Raw genomic sequence first — 24959 nt, forward strand, 5'->3', positions numbered from 1 at the left:
ATTTTCATCCTTTTTGGTCCCTCTAATTCATCAACTTGAAGGACCAAAAGGGCAGATCCGTCAATTAGAGTGACCAAAAAGACAAAAATGTGAAAATACGAGGATCAAAAAGGCGGATTTTATATTAGAGGGACTAAAAGGGCGGAAAACGAAAAATAGAGGGACCATTTTGATATTTTGACCTAATATAAAGTGTAATTTAAATATAGCGTTAAAATTATATTGATCACTTATATATTGTTTGTGTTCTAATAAAATAATGGACTTCCAAAATTAGCAATAAATGCAAGAAAGCCATATAGACCCATTACCTTGATGAAGTGTAATCCGTGTTCAAATTCGAGTTCGCCTGGGAAATTACAGATGGTTTGTTGACTTTGTCCGCCTTTGGTGGTCCTCCTTGATGCCTTCAGGCTGTGGTGCCTTTATGTTTGCTAAAAAGCTTAAATTGCTCAAAAGTTCTTTGTGTTCTTGTGCTAAGGCTTCCTTTGGGGCCCTGAACTCTTGGAAAACCTTCCTTGTGTTAGATCTTGGCTCTTTGGATATCCTCAAAGAAGTTTGTTAGCTCACCCTTGAGGAAGCAGCTAAAGAATTGGATATTCGCTCTCAACTCAACTGGATTATGACGCAAGAAGAATTATTTTGGTGTTAAAGATCGCGTATCACTTGGTTAAAAGGGGGAGATACCAACACTAAGTTTTTTCATGCGGTAGCAACAGAGCGCCGCAATCACAATCATATTACTCGCTTTATTTCTGTGAAGGGTTGGGTTGAGAGCGATAGTGAAATGGAAGCGCTTTCTCCAATCACTTCAGTGGGCTTTTCAGCTCTACAAGAAGTTTTCAGTTCTGGGTGGATTGGTCTTTTCTCTTACAACATAAGGCTCATGTTGATCTCAGTTTTCTGGAAACCCCATTTTCATTGGGGGAAGTTATGAAGACCACTTTTGATTTGGGCACAGATAAAGCTTTAGGGCCAGACTGCTTCCCTCTAGCTTTCTTCTATAAATAGTGGGACACTATTTATACTAATCTCTGCCGTCTCTTTTAGGATTTTTTTGATGGAAAAGCAGACTTGGAACGTATTAACTAGGCTAATATTGTCCTCATTCCCAAAAAGAATGGTACTTCTAAACTCGGAGACTACCATCCTATTAGTCTTATCAATGGCCTTCTTAAAATCATTATTAAGATTCTGGCCTCCCATCTCAGCCTCATAATTAACTCCTTATGGGCAACGTTCAATCAACGTTCATTACGGGTTGTTGTATTAAAGATAATATTGTTGTTGCAGAAGAGTCAATCTTTATCATCCAACATCGCAAACTTAAAGGACTTATCTTCAAGGTAGATTTTACCAAGGCCTTCGACATGGTGGGCTTGGATTTTCTTTTTGACATCATAGCTGCTCGCGGTTTTGGTTCGAAATGGATTTCTCGGATCAGCTCCATTCTCTTTTCTTCCAAGGTGGTTCGCTCGCTGAATATGTCCGGTACCAGCGTGGGCTCCAACAAGGCAACCCTTTATCCCCCTTACTCTTTGTGTTCGTGGCTTATGTTCTTAGCTCTATATGTTCTCATGTGTTGTCCTCTCGAGTGCTCGTAGGGGTCCCTCTTGGATCGCATGACAAGATGTGTCATATTCAATATGCAAATGACCTTCTGTTGATTATTACATATGGATCTGCAAATCCTTAAGTTAATCCTGCTTATCTTTGAAGGCCTTTCGGGGTTAGCAGTTAATTTCCAAAAAAGCTATCTCTTCTTGGCGTCCTTGGGAATTTCTCCTACTGAGGCATAAGCTGCTATGATAAACTTCTTGATGAGTTTGCTTCCAGTTACCTATATGGGTGTCCCAATTTCAGGTAGACAACCCAAAGACAAGACTGGACCAAGCTGACGCTTTCCATTAGCAACCGACTCTCAACTTGGAAATCTCATTTTCTCTCTTTAGGTAGACGTATAATTTTGATTAACTCTGTTCTTTCGGTGCTACCCACCTACTGGATGTCAGTGTTTGAACTACCTAAGTGGGTGTATAGGGAGATTGATAGGGTTCGACATGACTTTCTTTGGAATGGTTGTGATATCTCCAAACCTAAGTGTCGCCTTATGGCATGGTTTAAAATTTGCAATTCTAAAGACCAAGGCAGGTGGGGTATTCTTGATATCTCAGATTTTAATTCTGCACTGTTAGGTAAATGGTGGCAGAAGTTCTCATCCGGCACTAACTTGATATAGTCGGACATCATTGCTGACAACTATATGTCGAGTGGAAGTTTGATCTTCCTTCTTCATTCGACCTTGACGAAAAAATCCTTTTTCTAGAAAGGAATCCTAAGTTGTAGAGATGCGTTTGTTGCTAGTATCGACTCGTCAATTAAGAACAGGTAAGACACCTTGTTTTGGGCTGACCAATGGTTTAATCGCTGCTTTCTTAAAGATAGATGACCTATCCTTTTTGCCGGATCTAGGAATCCCTTCATTTTGGTAGCAAGCTTTATATGTTCCTATTAGGATTCGGCTCTGTTTTTCATGCAGGGCACGAAACTATTGCATCTTCCTCCTTCCTGTGAGGTTATTTCTACTACCCTCTCCTCAGGTAGAGATACCAAGAGGTGGAGGTGGGATCCTAAGGGATTCTCAGTTAAATCCTTTTATGTTTTTCGCAATGATGGTGGGACCCGCTATGGTTTCGGTCCTACCCCTAGAATGGACCCTGCCCTCTCAAAGTAAAAGCTTTTTCTGGCTTGCTTTCCATGACAAAATCCTCTCCCAGGAAAATCTAGATCGCCGGAGATGTAATATAATTTCCACTAGAACTTGCGTTCTCTGTAACACAAACGTTGAAGGGAGGACTCATCTTTTATTAAGTTGTCGCTTGGATTCACAAAGATCATACTTCCAATTTGCTTTCGCCATCTCGGGAAAGTGAGGCAAATCCCCCACCCCGTAAGACACAGGTCCTATATAATTTCTTCTGTTTTAGTGTGCTTCATTCCTATTGAATGATGCACCTCATTTTTGTTGTGGTGTGGTTTTGTGAATCTTTTTGTTCTTATTGGGTTTCACCTTTGGTGACTCAGTTTCTTTGTTGTATGTGCTCTCTGGGTTTTTTATTTAAATAAAATGATGATTTTTCCATTTTTTTAAAAAATAAAGTGGAATATTCTTTTAATGTACATGTGACGTGAATCTGTATACATAAACAAATTAGTTTTCTTCTAGATAAACAAGTTATTTTTCTTTCGTATGATAAGTAAGACTATTCTATCAAAATTCTTTATTACAAAGAAATAATCACAAAATGGCTAGATCAATTATCCAAAAGAAGTCTCACTTCCGTGGCTGAGAAATTGCGGTTGTTTATTAGAGCAAGAAGAAACATTAGCAAATAATTATAATGCTCAACTATTTGATCTTGGGATGTGCACCTACTTGGTTGTCTTTCATATTTTTTCAATAATGCATCAGCTTGATTTCCTTCTTCAAATATTTGATAATAAAGATATGTACCATTTTCCAACACGTGGCAGTACACCATAAACTGTCCTCCACCTCAGACATGTTAAATAGATCTTTTATTTAACATGAAATTATTTATAAACAAATTACTTATAAATAAGTGTGGAAGCTTGTGTTATAACTCGAGCACACATACCTACTTTCTATCTCTTTCTCTTTATCTCTCTCTTTCATATATAGGCGTCAAATACAAATGGAGCTTGTGAACAGTGGCCCTCCTCCTAAAGTAATTCGTACTACTACAACGGAGCCGTGTTTCAAGGTTGCAAAGAATGAAGATGTGGTTGTTCGTCCCACTGCAAAGTTCCATCCATCTGTTTGGGGGGATTACTTCATCACAAATCCTTCATTACCCTCTACACATCAGGCATACCATACTTTCTTATTTTTTATTTTTTAAAAAAGTGATAAACCGATGAACAAAGGGATGCCACAATTTCACTTGCTATTTTAACAAAAAAAAAAAAAATTAATATATATATATACACGAATCCAGGAGGAACAAATAAAACAAAGAGTGCAAGTACTCGTTGAGGATGTAAAGGTTTTGCTAAAGGATGCAAAGGGTTCAATGAGAGAGGAGATGCAACTCATTGATGCACTCCAACGCCTTGGTGTGGCTTATCACTTTGAACAAGAGATCAATGAAGCGTTATGCTTCATTAATACTACTAGTTCATCTGAACAGCATTCATATAGCGACGACGATCTTCATTTTGTTGCTCTTCAGTTTAGATTACTACGACAACATCACTATTATGTACCACCAGGTATTTATATATTTATGTTCATCATTTTGTCATGAACTTTGTCTTATGAGTTTATTTATATATCAATATGCATATATATTGCAGATGTCTTCAACCAGTTTATAAATGACAAAGGAAAGTTCAAAGAAGAAATGAGTAATGATTTGAATGGTTTGTTAAGCCTGTATGAAGCAGCTTACCTTGGAATCCCTGGAGAGGATCGGTTGGATGAAGCCATTGATTTCACAAGAAGCCATTTGCAGTCTCTTGCGAAGCATATAGGACCAAGGCTAGCACGAAAAGTTAAGCATGCATTGGAGACACCTTTGAGAAGGAGAATGAGTAGATTGAATGCCAGGTTATACATAGCCATTTATGAAGAAGACATTGAAACAAGGAATGATGTGGTGCTTGAGCTTGCAAAGCTTGATTTTCATATATTGCAATTGCTTCATAGAGAGGAGGTCAAAATGATCAGCATGTAAGTGGTCATATAAACTATGATTTTAGAATTAAGACTAATGGTTATTATACACTGGTGTCTTTGAGATTGGCGAATTACAAAATAGTACAACATAAGTGCATAATTTAACTCATAATTTTGATTTTATTTATATATATTTATTTATTTTTTTGTGTAACAAATTTTGAAGCAAAAGGTAGTGGCAGAAGCCAAGCACCGACTTATTTGGGCTGGATATGCTCTGTTTTTATCTTAAAATCTTAATGATAAACCACTTTCTGAAATGTGCAACCTCTTGAAAGGCTCTTTTTTCATTGAAGTCTATTAGCTTTTAAGCAGCCCATGAGGGACTGGATTTGGAACAATGGATAAAATTTGGTTTCTGGTAGTGCCATTGTTTATCAGTTTGCATCACTTATCAATAAATTGTCAATTTTGATTGGTTAATATTGGCGAATTCTACTGCATATACAGGTGGTGGAAAGATCTAAGTGTGCCGACAAAGCTTACATTTGCTAGAGATAGGATAGTAGAACTCTACTTCTGGATATTAGGCGTATATTTTGAGCCCCATTATTCAAGGGCCAGGTTGATGTTGGTAAAGGTGTTAGCTATGTTTTCCCTTATGGATGATATTTATGATTCCTATGGCACGATGGCTGAGCTCCTACATTTCACTAATGCAATTCAAAGGTCAGAAATTTTATCATCTTGCAGACACCTAACACTTATTATACATGACGATTAGAATTATTTTGTTCACTTTTCTTCCATATAAAATTATTAATTGAACCAGCCTCACAAGCTTTATGCAAGTATGTAAATGCAGGTGGGACTTAAAGGCGGCTGATGAGATGGAGGAATGTATACAAGTAGTTTTCCTTGCCATATATCATACAATAGGAGAAATTGAAGATGAAGTACTCAAGGATGACAAGCTCTATCGCATTGGTTACCTCAGAAGAGAAGTACAATGAGTTTTCTAGTGTAAATAGCTAATAAATTGGGCATGCCTATCAATATTTTTTTTTTCATGTTTACATATAATTAAAAAATAATTGCAAAAATATATTCAAAGATGATCAAAATAATTACACCATGCAAATAAATATTGATGACTATTTTCATCCCTAACAATTTCATAACATAATAAATTGTAGCAGGCTAAACCCCTTTATGCGCGTGATTTGTCTTCATTGCATGAAGAATTGCACTTTTTAACTAAAAAGGTTTTCTGCTTGATTCTAGTTAAGAGTGTTAGCTGCAATTCAAATGTATTATGAGCTTAATTTTTATAGGATATGAAACCCAAAGTTATATTCATAATGATCATGTATTACTTTTACCAATGTAGCGGTACATCCTCGGGCTTCAGAAAAGAATGCCACAAATAAGAGGAGAATATCCCTTTTATAACCATCCAAAAAATAAGGTTTAACTTTATTTTGGTTTTGGCAGTTTGAAAAGATGACTATTGCATGGCTAGAAGAAGCCAAATGGAGAGATGATTGTTATTTACCATCACTGGCTGAACATCTGGAGCTGTCGATAAGGACTACTGGTTACCATGCTATTGCATGTGCCTCATTCCTCGGTATGGGAGAAATAGCAGGGAAGGAGTCATTTGACTGGGCCACAAGTTTTCCTCAAATTAGCAAAGATATAAGCAAGATTTCTAGGCTCATGGATGATGTTGTGGGTTATGAGGTATGCATGAATTCAATCTCAGAAAAACAACTTGTTTAAAATTAAAAGCTCTTAAGCTTTCAATTATTTTACCTTAAAAATCTACTCATTTCTGTAACTTTTGTTTGATGTGCCTTACATAGATCGATAATAAGATGGAGAGAAACCATGTTGTTTCAACAATTCATTGCTGCATGAATGAGTTTGGAGACTCATTGGAAGAGGCAAAAGAAAGGTTGTTACAAATGGTGGAGGATGCATGGAAGGACGTTAATCAAGAGTGCCTACATCTAACTATACCATATGCTCTGCTTGCCAGATTCGTTAATCTTGCTAGTATGATGGAAACCATGTATAAAAATACAGATGGATATACTCAGCCAAGTTTATTGAAAAATTCCATCTCATTATTGTTGGTTCAACCAATATTATGTTGAAGCTGGAATTTGTTGTAAAACGTCATCCATACCCTAGTCCAGCATTGTATAATTAAGCCTACTGCAATGATTCTTTCCCATGAGGAAGAAGGCATTTTCATTATCACACTTAGGATCAATATAAGGTTTTTTTTTCTTTGCAAACCAATTTTCGGCCCTTTATATATATATATATATATATATATAGGTTTTTTTTAAACTCAAATCATTTTTGTGATGACTAGATAATTGTCATGAAATAAAAATTGGTTTTATAATTGATAGGGATTGAAGTCACCTGTTGTATGCAAGTGTACATGCCGGTCAAATAATATAGAATGATGTGAAGTAAGGTTACCGATCCATAGGAAACTAAAGAATACTAATACTAACTCTAAACCTGGCAATTAACATAATTAAACTAGTGGACTATAAATGCGAAGTAAAAACTAAAAATCAGATACACAAAAAGAAAATACGGCGAAACAGGTATAAAGAAAAGGTGTGCGGGCATAGACTTCCCTAGGGTTTGGTAGGTCCTAGACAATGGTTGCACAAAATCTTGCAATCTAGTTGAACTGAGAGAAAGTTCCTAATACATACTAACCCCTTTCTTAAGATGAATAGTAACTGGTCCCATATGGCGCTGATACAGACCATTCTATGCCCACAGTACACTCTATGAACTCTTTCAAGAGAAAGCACAAATTCAAAGAACTAGACAATTCTTCTCTCGAAGCAATTGCCCCTATTCCCATACAAAGTAAAAATTGGAATCTCTTCCTGAAGCTTACTCCCTATAATTGTATTACACAAGGAATTCTATACAAACACGGAAGGATCATGAAAGGAGAAATCTTAACCCTCAAAGTTCCTTATTAAGTGGACTTGTGATCCCCCTCAATTGAGGCATGCCTATACTAGGTGGATCTTTCGATTCATTACACAAGTACATCAATCATGAATTCTCGACTTTTACTATAATAGAATCCAAGGCAATGGAAACACACAATTGAATTCAACAACAAAAGATTGTAATTAATCAATCACATGAAAGCATTCAAAATCTACAACCAATGTCAATCAAAATGTAAATCCTAGGTTTCATCTACGCCCAAACGCTAACAAGTTTGTTTTCCATTAAAGGAGAATAGTCATACAATCCAATAGTTACGAGTGAAATAAATAAAAACATAGAAAACCCCCTTTTTCTGTCTTCTCGGCCTTGGGATACTGATGAACTTCCCACCTATCTTCCACAAACACTGCCAAAGATGCTTCTTGACGGCTTTAATGGTGTCCTAGATGGTAAATGATCCCCTCCTCCTTGCTGGATTGTTAGAGAAGCCTCTGAGAAACTTTTCCCCTTTCTTCCTTTTAATGAATGTACAATGTTCTCTTATTTTATATCATTTTGTACACTTATTAGGCATGTATTAGAAGCATATTGTGGAATACAATGATAAACATAGTGTGCTTTATATTCTCATGTTTCGGGCAGCACGTAATGATGAGAGGGAAGCAAAAGAAGCATTCTGCACCCTAAACAAAGAAGATGGAGCTCTCTCAGCATCAAATGGATAAGGACTGATGAGTGTACAATATTCATGTATTTCACATCAATTTGTACACTCAATTGACATGTATTAGAGTCATATTGTGGAATTCAATGTTAAATATAGTGTGGTTTGTATTAAATAGGCTTAGGATAGTGCTTAAAGATGAGTGAGAGCCAAAGGAAGCATTCTAGACCCAAAATGATGAGTTTGCAGCTTTTTTGACATTATTATATTAAGGACAAGGTAAACTGGGTGGCTTGCGGGCAGCTTACAGCCGTAAGTCAAATTCAAAGAACTTTGCGGGCATTCTTATGCCCGTAAGAAGGATTTAGATCCAATTCATAGAACTTTATGGGTAAGGCTTACGCTCGTAAGGATGCCCGTAAGGACCATCCAGAGGAGCTTACAAACACAGTTTACTCCCATAAAGGCGGTCGCAAGAAGAACAGTGTAGTTTATGGTCCAGCTGTTATGGCCGTATGTTGGACTGTAACACAATAGAAGACCTTACAGATGTGGCTTACAGTCGTAAGCGTTCCCCTAAGGCTCACGACCATTTTCTCCAGCTTTTTTATGGCCTTAAGTAGTCTGGTATAAATAGAACTTATGAGGATAATTAGGGCATTCTCTATTCCATCTTTGTATTCTATTGGGGCGATTCTTGGAGGCGAGGTTAAGGAAGAAAAGAGACGAATCTCTTGCACTTTAGGAGCAATTTGGAGAGGGATTCGGATCTACTTCCAAGGGGATTTAAGATTGTAGCTATCAAGCTCATCTTGCGGAGTGCGTGGAAGCTTCTTCGATAATTCTTCATCCTAGGTATTAAAAGGAGGTTTTCATGGATTTCATGTTTTCCTCCATTATTTGTATCTTGAATGCTTGTCCTCCATTAATGGAGGGCTAATTTGTAGATGTTTGGACATAGCTGAACTCTAGGCTTTATACTTTTGACATTGGTTGTTGGATCTTTGAAGCTTTAATTGTTTTCCTAATAGCAATCATATCTATTCAAGTCTAATTGTGTGATTGAATGCTTGATTTCTAACGAGGCGAAAGCCTAGTTATCATGTTTGGTATCACTACATGACTAGAAGAAATTCCCACCAAGCATAGACTTGCTGCAATTTGAGAGGATAGTGAGTACACCTCGGATAGGGTACTTTGGAGACTTTGTCTCTTGCAATCCTTTTTAGTGGGTTAGTGATAATTTTTGTGCTCTTTGCAATCATGTGGAGTGGATTTTAGGAGAAATTACATTTCTAATTTGTTTTCAGATTAGGGGTAATCCCTCTCTCTTGGGAAGATTATCTATATAAGAGAATGTCATTAACCCACAATAAGGTTTCATAGAGTGCTAATGTGATTGTGTGGATATCTGTATCAACTCTGCACCTAATTAGTTATTCTTTGCTTGAGAAATCGGGGTTTAGTATAATTCTAGAAACCTTTCAGTTCAAATAGGATTGCATGTTTAGACAACCTTTGCCATATACTTCATAACCCTAGAGTGATGCTATGCATGGACATCATTTTCTACCTTGACTTCTCTCCGATTATTTCCCATTTTTTCCTATATTTTTTGCTTTTGTGCATACACAACATTCGATCATGTAGGCTATTTTTCTGGTTTAGAGTTATTACTAGCATTCACTTTCGTCCTTGTGGACCAACACTACACTTATGCGCACTTTATTATGCGATTGGCATGTACACTTGCGTCCCTATCAAGATAATAGAAGAATAAGGCAGAGGGTGAGATTACTACTACTGTCATCGTTGAAGCTTAGGACAATGACTCTTCATATGTCCAAAACACTTGCAGTAATGGCACACGACAAAAAATCCCAGAGAAGATGAAGAAGAGGCTATTTGTTTTTGTTTTTTAACTCTTGTCACCGTGCCATTGTGCAATCAAATCACTGTATATCACTGTGCAATCAAGTCACTATGTAATAAGGCTACTGTATGTTACTTTGCATCAATGTATGCTTAAAATTTAAATTCTCGTGACTGATATGGTGGGGTTGGAGAACGTCAAGATGGTTTTTTTTTGGAATATCACTGTAGGTGATTGAATTGGTCAGCCAAAAAAATTGAAGGACACTATAGATAATTGAAATGCTTGGAATTAGTCGGCTAGAAAATTTGTAGTGTGGGTGTCGGAGGATAGAGATGAATAAGTTGCATTGGCCTGGTGATAGAGCAGAGTTGCTTGCACTAGCGCAAGTGGCGATGAGGTTGCCCGGGCAAGAAGTTGAAGCGGCACCAAGAAATTGTTGTTGGTATGCGGTCATAGTTAGCGAAGAGTGATCGACCAATCGATGATAGATATTGTTGTTGTTATGGACGAGACAGTTGGGAGGCAAAAAAGAAATCAGGTGAGATGAAGACTAAGCCAGTGAGTAGTAGTAGCTGGGCGACGGGCTGGTGGGCGAAGGATGTAGTTCGGTGAAGTAGACAAAACCAATGAAGTTGGCATAGATCTGATGAAAATCAAACAAATAGGGATCTACGATAATTCAGAAGGAAGTCTGGCGAAAAAAAACAGATCGGCGAAAAGACAACAAAGAGTAGATGAAATTGGCAAATTCTTAGACCTACAACAATCTGGATTGAAGTCCGACGAGAACGCGGCAAGATCATTGCCTTGCATCTGATACCATATAAGATAATGTGAGAAGAAGCAATGATTCATTAGGCAACAACCCAAAAAATAGATACAAGAGTATGCAAGAGTACGTATGGACAGGTAGATATAAGGTATACATACATATACATTATACATAAAGGTATATTTCTCTAACATAAACTATAATTTTAGAGGATTAATGCTTATCAAACAATTTTGGCTTTTAGGTTAATTGCTAAATTACAAAATAACAACATAAATGCTTGAGTTAAATCAAAATTTAAACATCAAAAACTTATCACGCAGTTTGCCAATCTCACAATTTTGATTGGTTATATTCCAGTATTCTATTGCAAATACATGTCGTAGAAAGATCTAGGTGCACCAACAAAGCTTACATTTTCTAGAGATAGGATAGTATAACTATAATTCTAGATATTAGGGGTATATTTTGAGCCCCATTATTTAAGAGCCAGAATGATGATGGTAAAGGTGATAGCTATGCTTTCCGTTATGGATGATATATATGATTCCTATGGCGTAATGGTTGAGCTCCAACATTTTACTAATACAATTCAAATAACAAAAACTTTATCATCATCTACTTACTGAGCATAAATTATACATTACGATAAAAGTTATATTGTTCACTTCTCTTCCATATCAAATTAGTAATTAAACTAGCCCACAAGCTTAATTGCAACTATGTAAATGTAGGTGGGACTTAAAGGCCACTGATGAGATGGAGGAATGTCTATGACCAATTTTCCTTGCAATATATCAGACAATGGGAGAACTTGAACATGAAGTACTCAAGGATGGAGAGCTCTATTGCATTGATTACCTCAAAAGATAAGTACCTATAAGTTCACTAGCATAAATTGCTTATAAATTGGGCAGTTCAATATTCTTTTCATTTTTACATATAATGAAAAAATGATTACAGAAATTTGTATATATAAATTTTTTTTGATAAAGTGGATAAAGCACAAATGCATTAAACAAAAATGTAAGAGTACAAACTGACAAACAAAAGCAAAACTCAAAGAGAACAAGACCAACAAAACAGGAGATGAAACATGGACAACAACAAACACAAAACAACCATTAAAAACAAAACCCTGGAGGCGTCCACAAAAAGTGGAGTATAGATAAAACAGAAACAACACCACCATGAGCCATGGCTTGAAGATAAAACAGGCCCAAAACCAAATCTTGAAAAAGAACGAACAAAAGCTGCTATAGGCGGGCCGCTCACCTAGCAAAAGAGTGGCCAAGGGAAGGACACACTAGCTAGTGGTATTGTCGTGGCTATCATCAGGGTAACACTCGTCATGCGTAGAAGGCCATGAGAACATGATACATCATCTAACCACAACCAAGGGATCCTCAAGCTTTTGCCTCTTCACACTAGGAACTGCATCCACCCACAATAGAAACATATAGCAGACTGTTAGACATAAAGAAGATAATGACAATAAAGCCAAATTAAAAATGCAACCATTTCTTCCTAACCAAAGAAGCCAAATAATTGCCCTTGCAAATAAAAAACACACAGGCCTAAGTACCACACTCAAACCCCTGAGCCAATGCCTTCACAAGTCAGAACTAGATAAAGGGGTACTTTGGAAACCAAGAATTTAAGCAAAATAATTCTAGTCAGAGACAACAACTTGAGAATTGCAGAAAAGGTGATCCCCTAATTTGATACCAATGTGGCAAAGGGTGCAGGTGGCCTTTGCAAGTTTGTTGCAACCCCAGGCAAATAAGGTATCCATAGTGAGGATTTTGTTATCCTAGGCTAGCTAGAGTAACGCATTGATCTTATGAGGATAGGGGCATTTGAAAATGATGAGGGTTATAGTGCATCATGTCCCCCTATCACTCAGGAACTTGTAGAATGATTTGATAGAGAATTGCCCATTTGGGTTAAGCTTCCAAGTTTTGTAATCGGATACATCAATGGTATGCAATTTAAGTTAGGTTTGAACATCTTCCAGAACTATATTTGCATTAGGAAGGAAAGTTTGGAAGAAGCTTAAATACTCTTGAACCATGCTAAAAGGTGTCACGGAATTGGCGAAGAAAGGCTAGATATGGTTCAGGAACTGCCCAACGTACCAGTTGTCAAATTAGAACAGAGTAGAAGTACCATTAATAATGACCAATTGAGTGCAGAGTTGAAAAGACAAGAGCAAGGGTTGGATAACTGGCTAGAATAAGGAACTCTGCCTAGAATGTCTTGTTAAAGTTGATTGCAAGCCCGGAAATTCCTTCAAAAAGGTAAAGAATGATTTTAATGATTCGCAGGTCCTTACGACCTCCAGCATAAAGGATGATGAGATCATCGGAATACTGAAGATGACAGACCTGCCCCAGATTATCTGGGTGGCCCCATAGAGCACATTGGATGTCAGCACGTGGGTGAACATAGTGCTAAGAACATCTGCCGCCAAAACAAATAAAAGAGGCAAAAGAGGGTCGCCTTGTCTGAGGGCCCATCTGTAGCATACATAACCACATGGAGATCTATTCCAGAGAATTGAAGCTTTAGTCAAGTTGAATAATGACTACAACCAGTGGATCAAACACGGTCCAAAGCCTCTCACCTTAAGTAATTCGAGGCTAAAAGTAACCTCCACCTCGGCGATTGTGTGAAATGTGTTTGCCCTTAATGAAGGCAGATTAGGAATTGTCAATCAATTTATCAATCACCTTTGATAGACTGGTAGCCATAATTTTAGAGATGATTTTCAGTGAGGAATTAATCAGGTTGATTGGTCAAAAATGTAAAGCAGAGAGTGAGGTTTGGGATTTAGGGAAAAGGATGATATTTGCATAGTTAATTCTTTCAAGATTCACGGAATGAGAGTAAGAACCATTACAAAGATTTCTCACGCCGTCCATAACAATCTCCTAATTTGTCGGTACCCAAGTCAAAGCTGGCCACCTTGATTTGATCATCGAAGAATGGAACTTATAAGAAAGAGAGGTCAATTGCAGTCTTAGAAGAAAAGAGCCTTGCCTGATTGAAACAAAACTAGTTATGGCGTTTGGATCCAATTCCCTGTGACCAGTGTAAGTAATGCCATCATTGGACACCTGATCAGTCAAGTTCCTATTGCATCGTCCATTCATGAAGTTGTGAAAAAAATGGGTGTCAGCATCTTCTTCCTTAAGCCAAATGGCACACGAGCATTGTCTCCAATAAATCACTTCTTGATCGAGGATCAAGCTTAGAGCTTGGTTGAGCTCGATTTCTTGAGAGATCTCCAAAGGAGAGAGACTTTGTGATCTAGAAGATGTCGAGGGTTTCGAGGGAGTGAATAATATCCTATTTGTGTTCTCTGACAGCACCAAAGGTGTGTTTCACCTAGAGTTTCAGGCTTTTTTAAGCCAGGCATGTTTTTTTGCTAATAAAAAGGCGCTGTAACCAACAAAGTAAGTCTCATTCTCCAACCACGGAGTAAATCATCAAACCCATCATGGGAGCCCCAAACTACCTTAAATTTGAATTGCTTTGGTTTGAAAGAGTGCTCGCCACATTTTAGGCAGATTGGGATATGGTCTGAGTTAATTAAAATAGGGAAGGCAAACTTGCTAAACTCTGGGGAAGAGTAGAAGCCAATCCTGGTATGCCAGAAAGCTGTTAAGCTTGACCCACACTGGGTTAACTTGCCTATTGGTCCAAGTGAATCGATCACCCCACATTAGAGGTTTGATCAAGTTGAGGTCCCTTAGTAAATTCTAGGCATTTTGGATGTCTTCCCAGTTTGGATGACTAGAATTTTCATCCTAAACCAAGAAGATAGCATTTAAGTCCACACAAATAATCCAAGGAAGATTAGAGGTAGGGCTATAGTCCCTAATCTCCTTGTAGAAATCGGCTTTCTTAGACTAGGCAATAGGTCCGTAAAGTAAGGCTCACAGCCAGTTGTGCTGGTTGGACTGGTTGGTGAATTTCACTTATAGGTATAAGAGAGCCCCAGAAAAGGGCCCCTTTCAATCCAATAATCATCCCCCCAGAGAACCAACGAGCTGGGGTGAAACATAATATGTCCAAATTAAAACCACCTATGCCTTGCCAAACCACGGGGTCCACCATTGCTAATTTTGACTCTTGAATACAGACGATGTCACCCTTTGTAGATGTCTAGAAAATAATTAACTATGTGCCTTCTGGCTAGCCTACCCAAGCCCCTAACATTCCAGGTTATAATGTTCATAAGCACCAAACCTATTCGGATCCCCTAGGAGGACTCGGCTGAGCATTTGACTGGTCAACTCTAGTGGACTCTAAGTATTTAATGTGATCAAAAGAAGAAGACTTGTGATTATGATTGTTATCCAAATAATGCCACATGCAGCAGAATATTATTCATTTTGAATATTAGTCCAAGCTGAAATTAAAAGAGGGTCAACTGGCGTACCATCAGGTCAGAGGCTAGACCCTTTTTTCCTAGATGAGCGTAGAGGGTGGGTCAGGTATCCTGCCTCTTCATTCCATCTAGACAATGTCTTCTTTTATCTATGGCTTCATCTCTGAATAGAAGATTCCTGTTGAACAGGGCTGCTAGAACCATCATCATATTGAGGGACAGGATCCTTAACCCGATTAGATTCTACATCCACGGTCACTAGTGTATCAAGATTGCCTAATGAGGGATAGACCTCTCCTTCCTGCTCCGGCAAGTCAAGAATAGGCACTACCAGTTCAGAATCCTCTAGATCTTCTTCTTTTCTACTCTTTAATCATGAGGTTTGTGGGTCGGGAAGGAAAGAATCAATCCAAATGATGTTGGGTTTAGGGCCCAAAGACCAACTTTCTAAGATGGAGTGGCAGATAAAACCTGGGGCACATGGAACCCAATAAGGGGTTTCGAGGCATCACGAACAAGTCAAAAAGTAGCTCATCTGAAAGATCCTAGGTGTTCTACATGGTTCTTTGAGTTGTATCCTTGTCCAAAGAATCGGCAAGACCCCAGAAAATTGGACATCTGCATCCTGTTGCTTTTTTCCAGTTTCAAGTGGTACATGCTGGTCAACAACCTGTTCATTATTTTTATTATGTTAATTATTTACTTAAGCCATGCTCATGTGGTCCACACCATGTCTTATCAGACTTATGACTTTTTCCTCTTTATCTTATAGTTAAAATAAAAATAAAATAAATAAAATAAAAAATAAAAAAAATCTGAGCTGGCCGTTATTTTCTTTTCTTAAGATTCATGCTCAAGCTTGTTAAAAAAACTGTGCACCCCAAGTTTTTTTTAAGAATTGAAAACCATGCACACATACATGCATGAAATAAAAAAATTAATCATTTAAAAAAAAGGTCTTAAAAGAAATGAGAAGCACGTGGGGCCCGCCATTTTAAAAAATTGATAAAGCATGCACCCATGAAAAATGATGATGAAGTATGCATGAAAAAAATAAATAAATAAATAAAAGAAACATGCATAGTGGCAAAATAAAAATAAAAAAATAAAAAATAAAAAAAATAAAAAAATATTGAATGGGAACCATGCATGCAGACGTGTATGAAATAAATAAATAAATAAATATATATATATATATATATATATATAAAAGAGGGCCTGCATACATGCATGACGAAAATGTATTTCAAAAGAACAAAAGAGATACATGTAATAGCATGCATTATTTGTTAAGGAATAAAAAATAATAATAAAATAATAAAAAAATATAAAAAAATAAAAAAACAAATAAGAAGAGTCCCATCATCATACGAGATTAAAATGGAGTGTGAGGGTAATAAAATCCAAAAAAATATGCAGGACGGGCAGAGCACCTTGAAATTGATGAAGTGGTAGGTGCAGGGTAGTGCCATTTATTCTGTTTGGAAAGAGTTCTTATTTCTTGATGAAGCTACAAGGATTTTGTAGTGTTGCAGATGATCATCAAACAAGGGTTTGAAATTTGCACTAATGACTTATAGAGCCCCTACTGTTATTAATAGTTATGGACCTTCAGGGTTGATAAAAAAAGAGAAGAGCATGGATATTCAAGGCATGTTTAAAGAAGCATTGAAATAAGGGAGTTCCCACCATGCACAGGACAAGTATAAACACCCTATATCCATTAAAAAATGGGAGTGAAAAATAATCATTTTAAGGCAACTACAAAGAATTAGACACAATGAAACATGCAATGCGGTGATAAGGCACGTGCGAGTGGTGACTTATTCATTTTGAGACAGATGGCATAAAAAAATTGTAAAGGCAAAGCAATGAGATATATATCTCAAAATGGCAACAAGGCAGGCAATGCAATGACAAGGCACAAACCGCGGCAGAGATAAAAAAAATAATATATATATATATATATAAATAATATATATATATATATATATATATATATATGTGCATATATATAAGTGATGTAATAAATATGCTTATATAATAAAATGACAAGATTTATAATTTGCAAAGTCTTCATGCTTTTACTTGTACTCTTGCCCTTAATCGGAGGTTCCTAAGATTTCTAATCTGGGGTAATTAATAATAGAGGCTTGCCTCTATTAGGACTGAAAGAACCCACACAAAACAAATATGATATTTGTGCTTCGATATGCTGTATGGTGTCTTCTTCATGATGCCAGACGCATATTTTCGATCCCACAGTCGGATGCGAGGTCTATAGCTTCTTATGAAGCTTTTGGTGATGTAATTTCCGTTGACACAACATACTTGATGAATAAGTATGATATGCCATTTGCTCCATTTGTCGGTGTAAATCATCATAGACAGACGGTATTGTTTAGATGTGGTTTATTGTCAAAGGAAAATACAGAAACATATGTTTGGCACTTTAAAACTTGGCTGGAGTGTATGTCAGGCAAGGCTCCTAAAGAAATTATTACAGACCAGTGTATGGCTATTCAAGGTGCAGTTAGATTGGTTTTTCCAAATTCCCATCACCGCCTTTGCCTTTGGCATATCATGAAGAAGGTTCCTGAGAAGCTTGGAGGTTTAAATGAATACAAAGCAATCAAGAAGATTTTGAAACGCATCACGTATGAAGCATTGGATATTCATGACTTTGAAGATACATATTTGAAGATGATGGCGGACTATAACATTGAGAAAAATGAATGGCTGAATTCTCTATTCAAAATTCGTGATCGTTGGCCTTCTATATATGTTAAAGGCATATTTTAGGCTGGAATGTTTACCACTTAAAGAAGTGAAAGTGTAAATGCATTTTTTGATGGTTATGTTGGTCAAACGACTTCACTTAAGTAGTTTGTTGAGCAATATGATAATGCCTTAAAAAGCAAGATTGAGAAGAAGAACAAAGCCGATTTTCCTTCGTTTAACTCGTGCTTTCCATTGATCAATGATTGCTATTTTGAGAAGCAACTACAAGAAGCATACACAAATGAAATTTTTAAATTGTTTCAAGATGAGTTGTGAGGAATGATATATTGCAATCTAACTCTCAATGGTTCACATGGGGCAGTCTGCTCAATTCAGGTGTCTGACATTGTCAAAGGGAAAGAATGTGCATTTATAAAGCAAGTCGTATATAATGTTTACTATAACGAAGAAGAATTTGACATTAAATGCTCTTGTCAGTTGTTCGAGTTCATGGGGATTATATGTAGGCACATTTGCAAGGTGTTTCTTGAGAAGAATGTGAAAGACATTCCTTCTAGGTATATTTTACCACGATGGAGGAAGGACATCAAACGCATGCACACATATGTACTAAATTGTTATGATAACCCACAAACAAGTGAGGAGAAATAACGATATAATAAATTGTACTCTCATTTTACTAAAGCCGCAGAACTTGGAGCAGAGTCAAATGACAAATACATCTTCTTGATGAAATGTGTGGATGAGGCAATTGAGAAGTTGATGGGCAACACAACTTGCGCAGAAAAGTTTACACGTATGTCATTGGAGGCAAATGATGCACCACAACAAAACTTTTTGACTCCTTTGAAGGTGAGGAATAAGGGTCGTCCGCCATTAAAAAGGAAGAAATCAAAAGTTGAAGAAATAATAATTAGAAACAAGAAGAAGGTATTTTTATGTAGTATATTCATTACTTCTTTTGGTTTTTTTTCAATGCACTTTTTTTTGTGTCTATGACATCCATGTTATTATTGGCAGAAGGCACAAACAAAAGGAGATGTTGCACACGATGATCATTGCACATAAGAGAGCGTGGTAATTCCCTTGTAATTGTCATTAATGTCCAAATTACGTATTTCAATCATTTAAATTTTTTTAATGATTTGTTGGACTATAATAACTTATCTTAGGTGAATTCAAATTCTATATCGATTAATCTGGGTTTTACAAGCCAATGGAATGATCCCTGATTGAGGTGAGTTGTAAGACATATGTATTTATTTTTGCATACAATACTTTGTTGTTGATAAGAAAAACTGAAATTTTGTGTTCATGTTTGTGTTCACAAGGTTTTGGGATTGACAATGTGGAAGGAGAAACTCACAAGGTTTTGTATTCTGAGCAATGAGATAGTTGGTATGCTTTTGTTGGTAATGAAGGTCTTTTAGTTGGTTCTCATGTTCTATATTGGCTTTGAAAACAATTTTATGTTTTAAGGATGATGAGTGGAAGCAGGAAATTTTATGTTTAAAGGTCTTTTAGTTGGTTATCATGTTCTATATATGTTTGAAGGATGAAAACAATTTTATGTTTGAAGGCCATTTTATGATATTGTCCTATGATTTGGAAGCAGGAAATTTTATGTTTGAAGGTCTTTTAGTTGGTTATCATGTTCTATATTGTTTGAAGGATGAAAACAATTTTATGTTTGAAGGCCATTTTATGATATTGTCCTATGATTTCGAAGCAGGAAATTTTATGTTTGATAACACTTATTGGCTTAATGTAAATAAATATTACAGGTGTTTTGTTTCCACCATTGCATGAAATTATATACAGGTGAATTTGATAAAATCCAAGCCAATCCCATTACTGACAACATTGTAGAGACTAAAATCCCACTCGTCAACTCATACGTTGCACAAAGACCAGGAATTCAACGTTTATAAACAACCTATTACCTTCACGAATCATATATGCACAAGAATGGCTAAGAACTTAAGTTTTAGCTGTTTACATACGACAAAAGCATGCTAGATTTTGATTTTAAAAAGGATTAGGACATGGAGATTAAAAAACAATCATATACCCAAGAATATAAACATATCTATATATCTATATATATATATATATATCATTTAACATCTGATGTTCATGCCAACAAGCAGAAGATCTTATGGCATTAGAGTACATAGTCTTGATGAAGCTCTGGTGTTGGAGGGGCGAATCTCACATTTTCTGGCTGTGCCACAACAACATTATCATCAGCAAATAGAGATTTGATGAAAGAAGGGGTCTTCAATGGGCAATGGCCCGTCATCTTTGGATAGACATCTTCGAGGTAATAGTAAGCATGACTAGCGATCATACCCTAAAATCAGGGGTAAACAAATTTGGGTAAGTGATTGTTTCCAATATTCAGTTAAAAAGAACACATCACTTTCTTGCCAACCAGTAAGTCATTTCATAACAGCTTATAAGAACATAATTTCTGAAAAACACTTCACTTCTCACATTATAGCCTGAGAAAAATAATGAATGCTCAAATGTTACTGAAGATGACCTTGATATTTGCATTAGAGAATAGTAGCAATTTAGCATCACCAGAACAACCACATTATGGCTTGATGCATAGTTAGCTGCTTTTCATCAGATTTATCAGTTGAAATTAAGTCAAAACTGTCTTCCTTTTCTTTTTAATAAAAAAATTCAGAAATGTCTAAGTTCCATACCAGAATATCCACCCATGTACTAGTGCCCATGAGAAAAGAGAAGCCCAAAAGAACCTGCATTGAGGGAAGATGCAAGAACAAAATGAGAGAAGAATAAGTGAAGGTACTTTCATCAATGAAAATATGATCAGTGAAACACAACTAAAACTAAAACTAAACAACTTCAATGAAACAATGAAAAAATCATAAATGTCTTCAAACAGGATTACATTTTTTTTAAGAACAAATTAATACACCGACATTTTTTTTTTCTTTTCAAGTAACATGTCCTCCACAACAGATCAATAATCTGTACTATGCTAAACACAATAATTTCTGCATGTATGACATGGGTACAAATAAATACACTGATAATTTGTTCTTCTGTATGAACAAAATCATCGACAACAGAATCATTTCGTATTTTGATCACTTATGTTAAGAATGGAGTTAAAGAAATGTATCTCAATTCAACAAATTATAGTACTATGAAAGAAATTTCTCACAAGGACAAATTTCCAAAACAAAACTTGTAACTGATGTTTATCATTATGGCAAGATAAATGAGGGATAAAAGTTCAAGTAAATGAAAGTCATAAATAAATGTGAACAAGTTTGGTAGTGAAAAAAGTTATAAATAATGAACAGCACATGATTTGAGAGTATTGATCTCCATTATGTTAATCAACGATGCCAATAAGAGTAGAACTGTAGAAGTACCTCTTCATCTTGGCTCTTAATATAGTTCTTTAAAAGATTCTTCCACTTGTTAATTTCCATCTTGGTGTTACAGATAGCTCAGCTGCATTATATAAGGCATCATAAGAACATTTCAATGAAAAGAAAGCAAATAAAAGCTCTCTAGATTGGAGAAACATGTTGCAAATTGTAGCTTTTATCAGGTCTTAATATTAAATAGTTCCTATGTGAGGTCAACAAACCCTCTATTACGTAACTCTCTATAACCAGGTTATTGAAAGCTGGGCGCAACTCCATTTGTACAATATGGAAAAAATCACAACAGAAGACATATATTGAGATAAATAAGTCAAAATATGACCCCCTACATCTAGAAATAACCCTAACCAATTTAAAAAAGATAAACAGAGAAATAAACCTAATGCAAAGGCAGACTTGATTAGATTTGCAGACCAGCAATAACAAAGTACATGGATATTAGCATTAAAATGTTCTTGCTTGCTTACAATCTTATGAAAAAAGTCACTGCAACCTTCTTGAAGACTCAGCAGCAGTTCATACTCCTCATAGATCTTGCCTTCTATTCATTAGATCTGCAGTTAAAATTTTCTTGATTAGTCCATGCATTGTTTATACTCCTCAATATACTGTCCAGAATGGGCATCCCAGAAGTTTCTCAAATATGTGGAGGAAATTCGTACATTCCTGCTCCTGCTTCAAGAACTAGATTAGACTGAATTTAAGACAAGAAAAAATTCAGACAATGAACATCATAGGCTCAGATCTTGCCCTCTATTCATTCACATTGATAAATCAAGGGCTGCAACTGATGTTGCCACACCACCCAATCTCCATACTCTTTTATAGGGCAAATCATCATGGCCAGAAGAACATCTAAAAGAGTAATGCTATATAGAGCGAACCAATTACACAAACCAGCCACATCAAAAGGATTCATGCGAATGAAAAAGAGGCTCAGATTGGAAATTTTCTCCCACCCTTCCCTCTCCCTCTACAACAATAGGAGTAGCGGTTGCCTACTAGGCCATCCAAGCTACTACGCCATCGTTGTAGAGAGATGAGGGCACGAGAGGTTTTTCAGGGCATCATTGCCTCTGTACCTGATTTCAAGGTGAGCCGACCTTCTCGGACAAGGGCATCGAGAGGGGAGCAGCGGACCAGAGCTGGGAACCGAGAGGGGAGCGGCAGCCAGGGATCGGGGGCATAGCAGAGAGGAAACGGCGACTGGGATCGCTGGTGCAGGAGAGAGGAGAAGGGGAGTGGCAGATTGGAGCCAGGAACCGAGAGCGGGGAGACCAGATACGAGAAAGAGAGAAGACGAGAGAGAGGAAACAGCTTCCGTCGTGTGGCTGCCGATCACTCCTGCGGCTAGAGAGAAGAAGCGGCGTCGGAGCCCGGTGGGGTAGTAGAGAGAGGAGGGCTGAGCGGCGGGAGGGATGCGCCGGGCTCTGCTCGCCTTGAAATCAAGCATAGAAGGAGCGGCGGCGGCGAGAGATGGAAGATGAGAGAATTAGGGCAACGTACAAGAAAGGCACGTGATAGTTAGTGAGAGAGTATATCAAACAATTTAAAAAAAAAAGAAAAAAAAAATTCTAAGAGAAAACCAGCCACGTCACCAGCCACATCATTCATGTGGCTGGTTCATGTGACTGGTTCGTCTCATATAGCATTACTCAAAAAACATGCATGTGATTTGATAGTCTACCTATTTCACCATTTATCACATTTATCAGGATTTTATTATTCTTTAGAAAGAATAACCTCATGCTGCAATGTCTTTATTTTATTTATTTATTTTTCTAAATATGATAAACACAAACAATCACAGTTGTGTTCACAATGATCAGGAATTGATTATCCCCACCCATGTGCGTCTTTATTTTATTTGTTCTATGTTTTCCCATGTGCGTCTTTATTTTATTTGTTCTATGTTTTGAGATGAATGTATATATATATATATATATCAAACGCAGGACTAAAATAAATTTTTTTAACAAGATGTGATGGATGCGATGAGTATGTGTCAAAGATGTGTAAGTATAGAGTCAGTTTAATAAGCACATATCTGCCCATTTTACGTCTGTTTTGGGGGTTTGATCACAGATCCTTTTCTAAAACAAACACGTAATGTTAAAAACCTAATACTAATATTTCAAAAGGCCACCGGTCCAAAAATAATTTAAATTAAAAAGAAACAGAGGAAATGACAAACCACTTTCTTACTTCCTATACCCACTTAGAACTGAACATATATATATATATATATATATATATATTACTATTTTTTATTATTCAGTTGTCCAGTGGTGGAGCCAGCTAAATTATTAAGTGTAGAAATATCAATTGGGCAGGAATTCATAGAGAAATATATTCTCCAGCCTAGGTCCCAACCTCGAAATTATATCCCATCCCCGAACCGAATACGTGGATTTTTTTTACCCGTCCCTTCCGTGCGGGGATTCTTCGGTCCTCATTAATAAATTAAAATATTATTATTATTTAATATAAGATTTATAAAATATTTGCTAAAAATACCATAAAAATTTTTAATAATTGAGAAACAAATTTACAACTACGACCTAACACAAAATAACAACATACACAATCACCAATAAATTACTTGCAAAATTTAAAACAAAAATAAAAATTCAATATAGTTAATATAAGTTTAGGATTTTATTTAATTTTTATACTAATGCTCATTTAATTATTAATTATTTTCTAATTAAATAAGTATATTGATTTTTTCAATTTTTATTTAGATACTTATAACATATAACATATATATATAAATTTAAATTAAATATTTAATATTTCGGGGTCGGGAGCTAGCGGTAGGGGTCGGCAAATAATCAAACTGCTCATGACAGCTCGAGTTCGCTTTTGATATTGGTTCGAGTTCGATTCGATCATTTTAATAACAAAAGCGAACTTAAACTTAAATTTGAGCTCGAACAATAAAGCGAGTTGAACTCAAACTAGAGTCACTTTCGATCGAGTTCGATTCGAAGTTCGAATATATATATATATATATATAATATATAATAATTATCATTATTATTGGTTGTGTTTTTAATTTTTTTTAATTTTTTTAAAAATTAAAAATAAAAAAATTAATTTAAATTACAACAATTTTTTTTAATTATTTTTTCTTAACCGTTGGATCATTTGATCCAACGGTTGAAATTATAAAAAATCATCTAAAACCCTAAATCCATTCACAACTCCCAGTCCCCACTCCCTCGTCTCCCACCCTCGTCTCTCCACATACAGACATACCACATCCCTCGCCGCCACCATCTTGAAACCCTAGAGAAAAATCCAAATAAAAACCATTCCGTTCTCCTCCGCGAGCGAGAGAAGAGAGAGAGACAGAGAGATCTTCTCTGCTCTCGCCTTG

At 36.4% G+C, this 24959-nt stretch overlaps 2 protein-coding genes across 8 annotated transcripts; one reads left to right on the top strand and one right to left on the bottom strand.

Moving 5' to 3' along the window:
- The first annotated feature begins 3634 nt into the window (after positions 1 to 3634).
- Positions 3635 to 7006, top strand: LOC120250122 ((-)-germacrene D synthase-like). Its single transcript, XM_039258903.1, has 7 exons — positions 3635 to 3890; positions 4020 to 4293; positions 4378 to 4753; positions 5210 to 5428; positions 5565 to 5703; positions 6194 to 6442; positions 6565 to 7006. The coding sequence occupies exons 1-7, from the start codon at positions 3717 to 3719 to the stop codon at positions 6856 to 6858; spliced, it is 1725 nt and encodes a 574-aa protein (XP_039114837.1). The 5' UTR covers positions 3635 to 3716; the 3' UTR covers positions 6859 to 7006.
- A 13220-nt stretch (positions 7007 to 20226) lies between these two features.
- Positions 20227 to 23111, bottom strand: LOC120250179 (derlin-2.2-like). Of its 7 annotated transcripts, XR_005532960.1 has the most exons (5): positions 22045 to 23110; positions 21560 to 21641; positions 20861 to 20914; positions 20692 to 20767; positions 20227 to 20499 (listed from the first exon to the last, which is right to left on the bottom strand). XR_005532960.1 is itself a non-coding variant. In XM_039258967.1 (4 exons), exons 2-4 carry the CDS (start codon positions 21617 to 21619, stop codon positions 20311 to 20313), a joined length of 303 nt encoding a protein of 100 aa, XP_039114901.1. In that variant the 5' UTR covers positions 21620 to 21641; positions 22071 to 23103; the 3' UTR covers positions 20227 to 20310. The 7 variants fall into 7 exon arrangements, 2 of the variants coding, with proteins under 2 accessions (XP_039114901.1, XP_039114900.1); XR_005532961.1 differs by having other exon boundaries at positions 20227 to 20914; positions 22071 to 22131; positions 22660 to 23111; XR_005532957.1 differs by having other exon boundaries at positions 20692 to 20914.
- Positions 23112 to 24959: the final 1848 nt, after the last annotated feature.

The sequence above is a fragment of the Dioscorea cayenensis genome, chromosome 19 (genome assembly GCF_009730915.1).
Source record: "Dioscorea cayenensis subsp. rotundata cultivar TDr96_F1 chromosome 19, TDr96_F1_v2_PseudoChromosome.rev07_lg8_w22 25.fasta, whole genome shotgun sequence".
Taxonomy (NCBI): domain Eukaryota; kingdom Viridiplantae; phylum Streptophyta; class Magnoliopsida; order Dioscoreales; family Dioscoreaceae; genus Dioscorea; species Dioscorea cayenensis.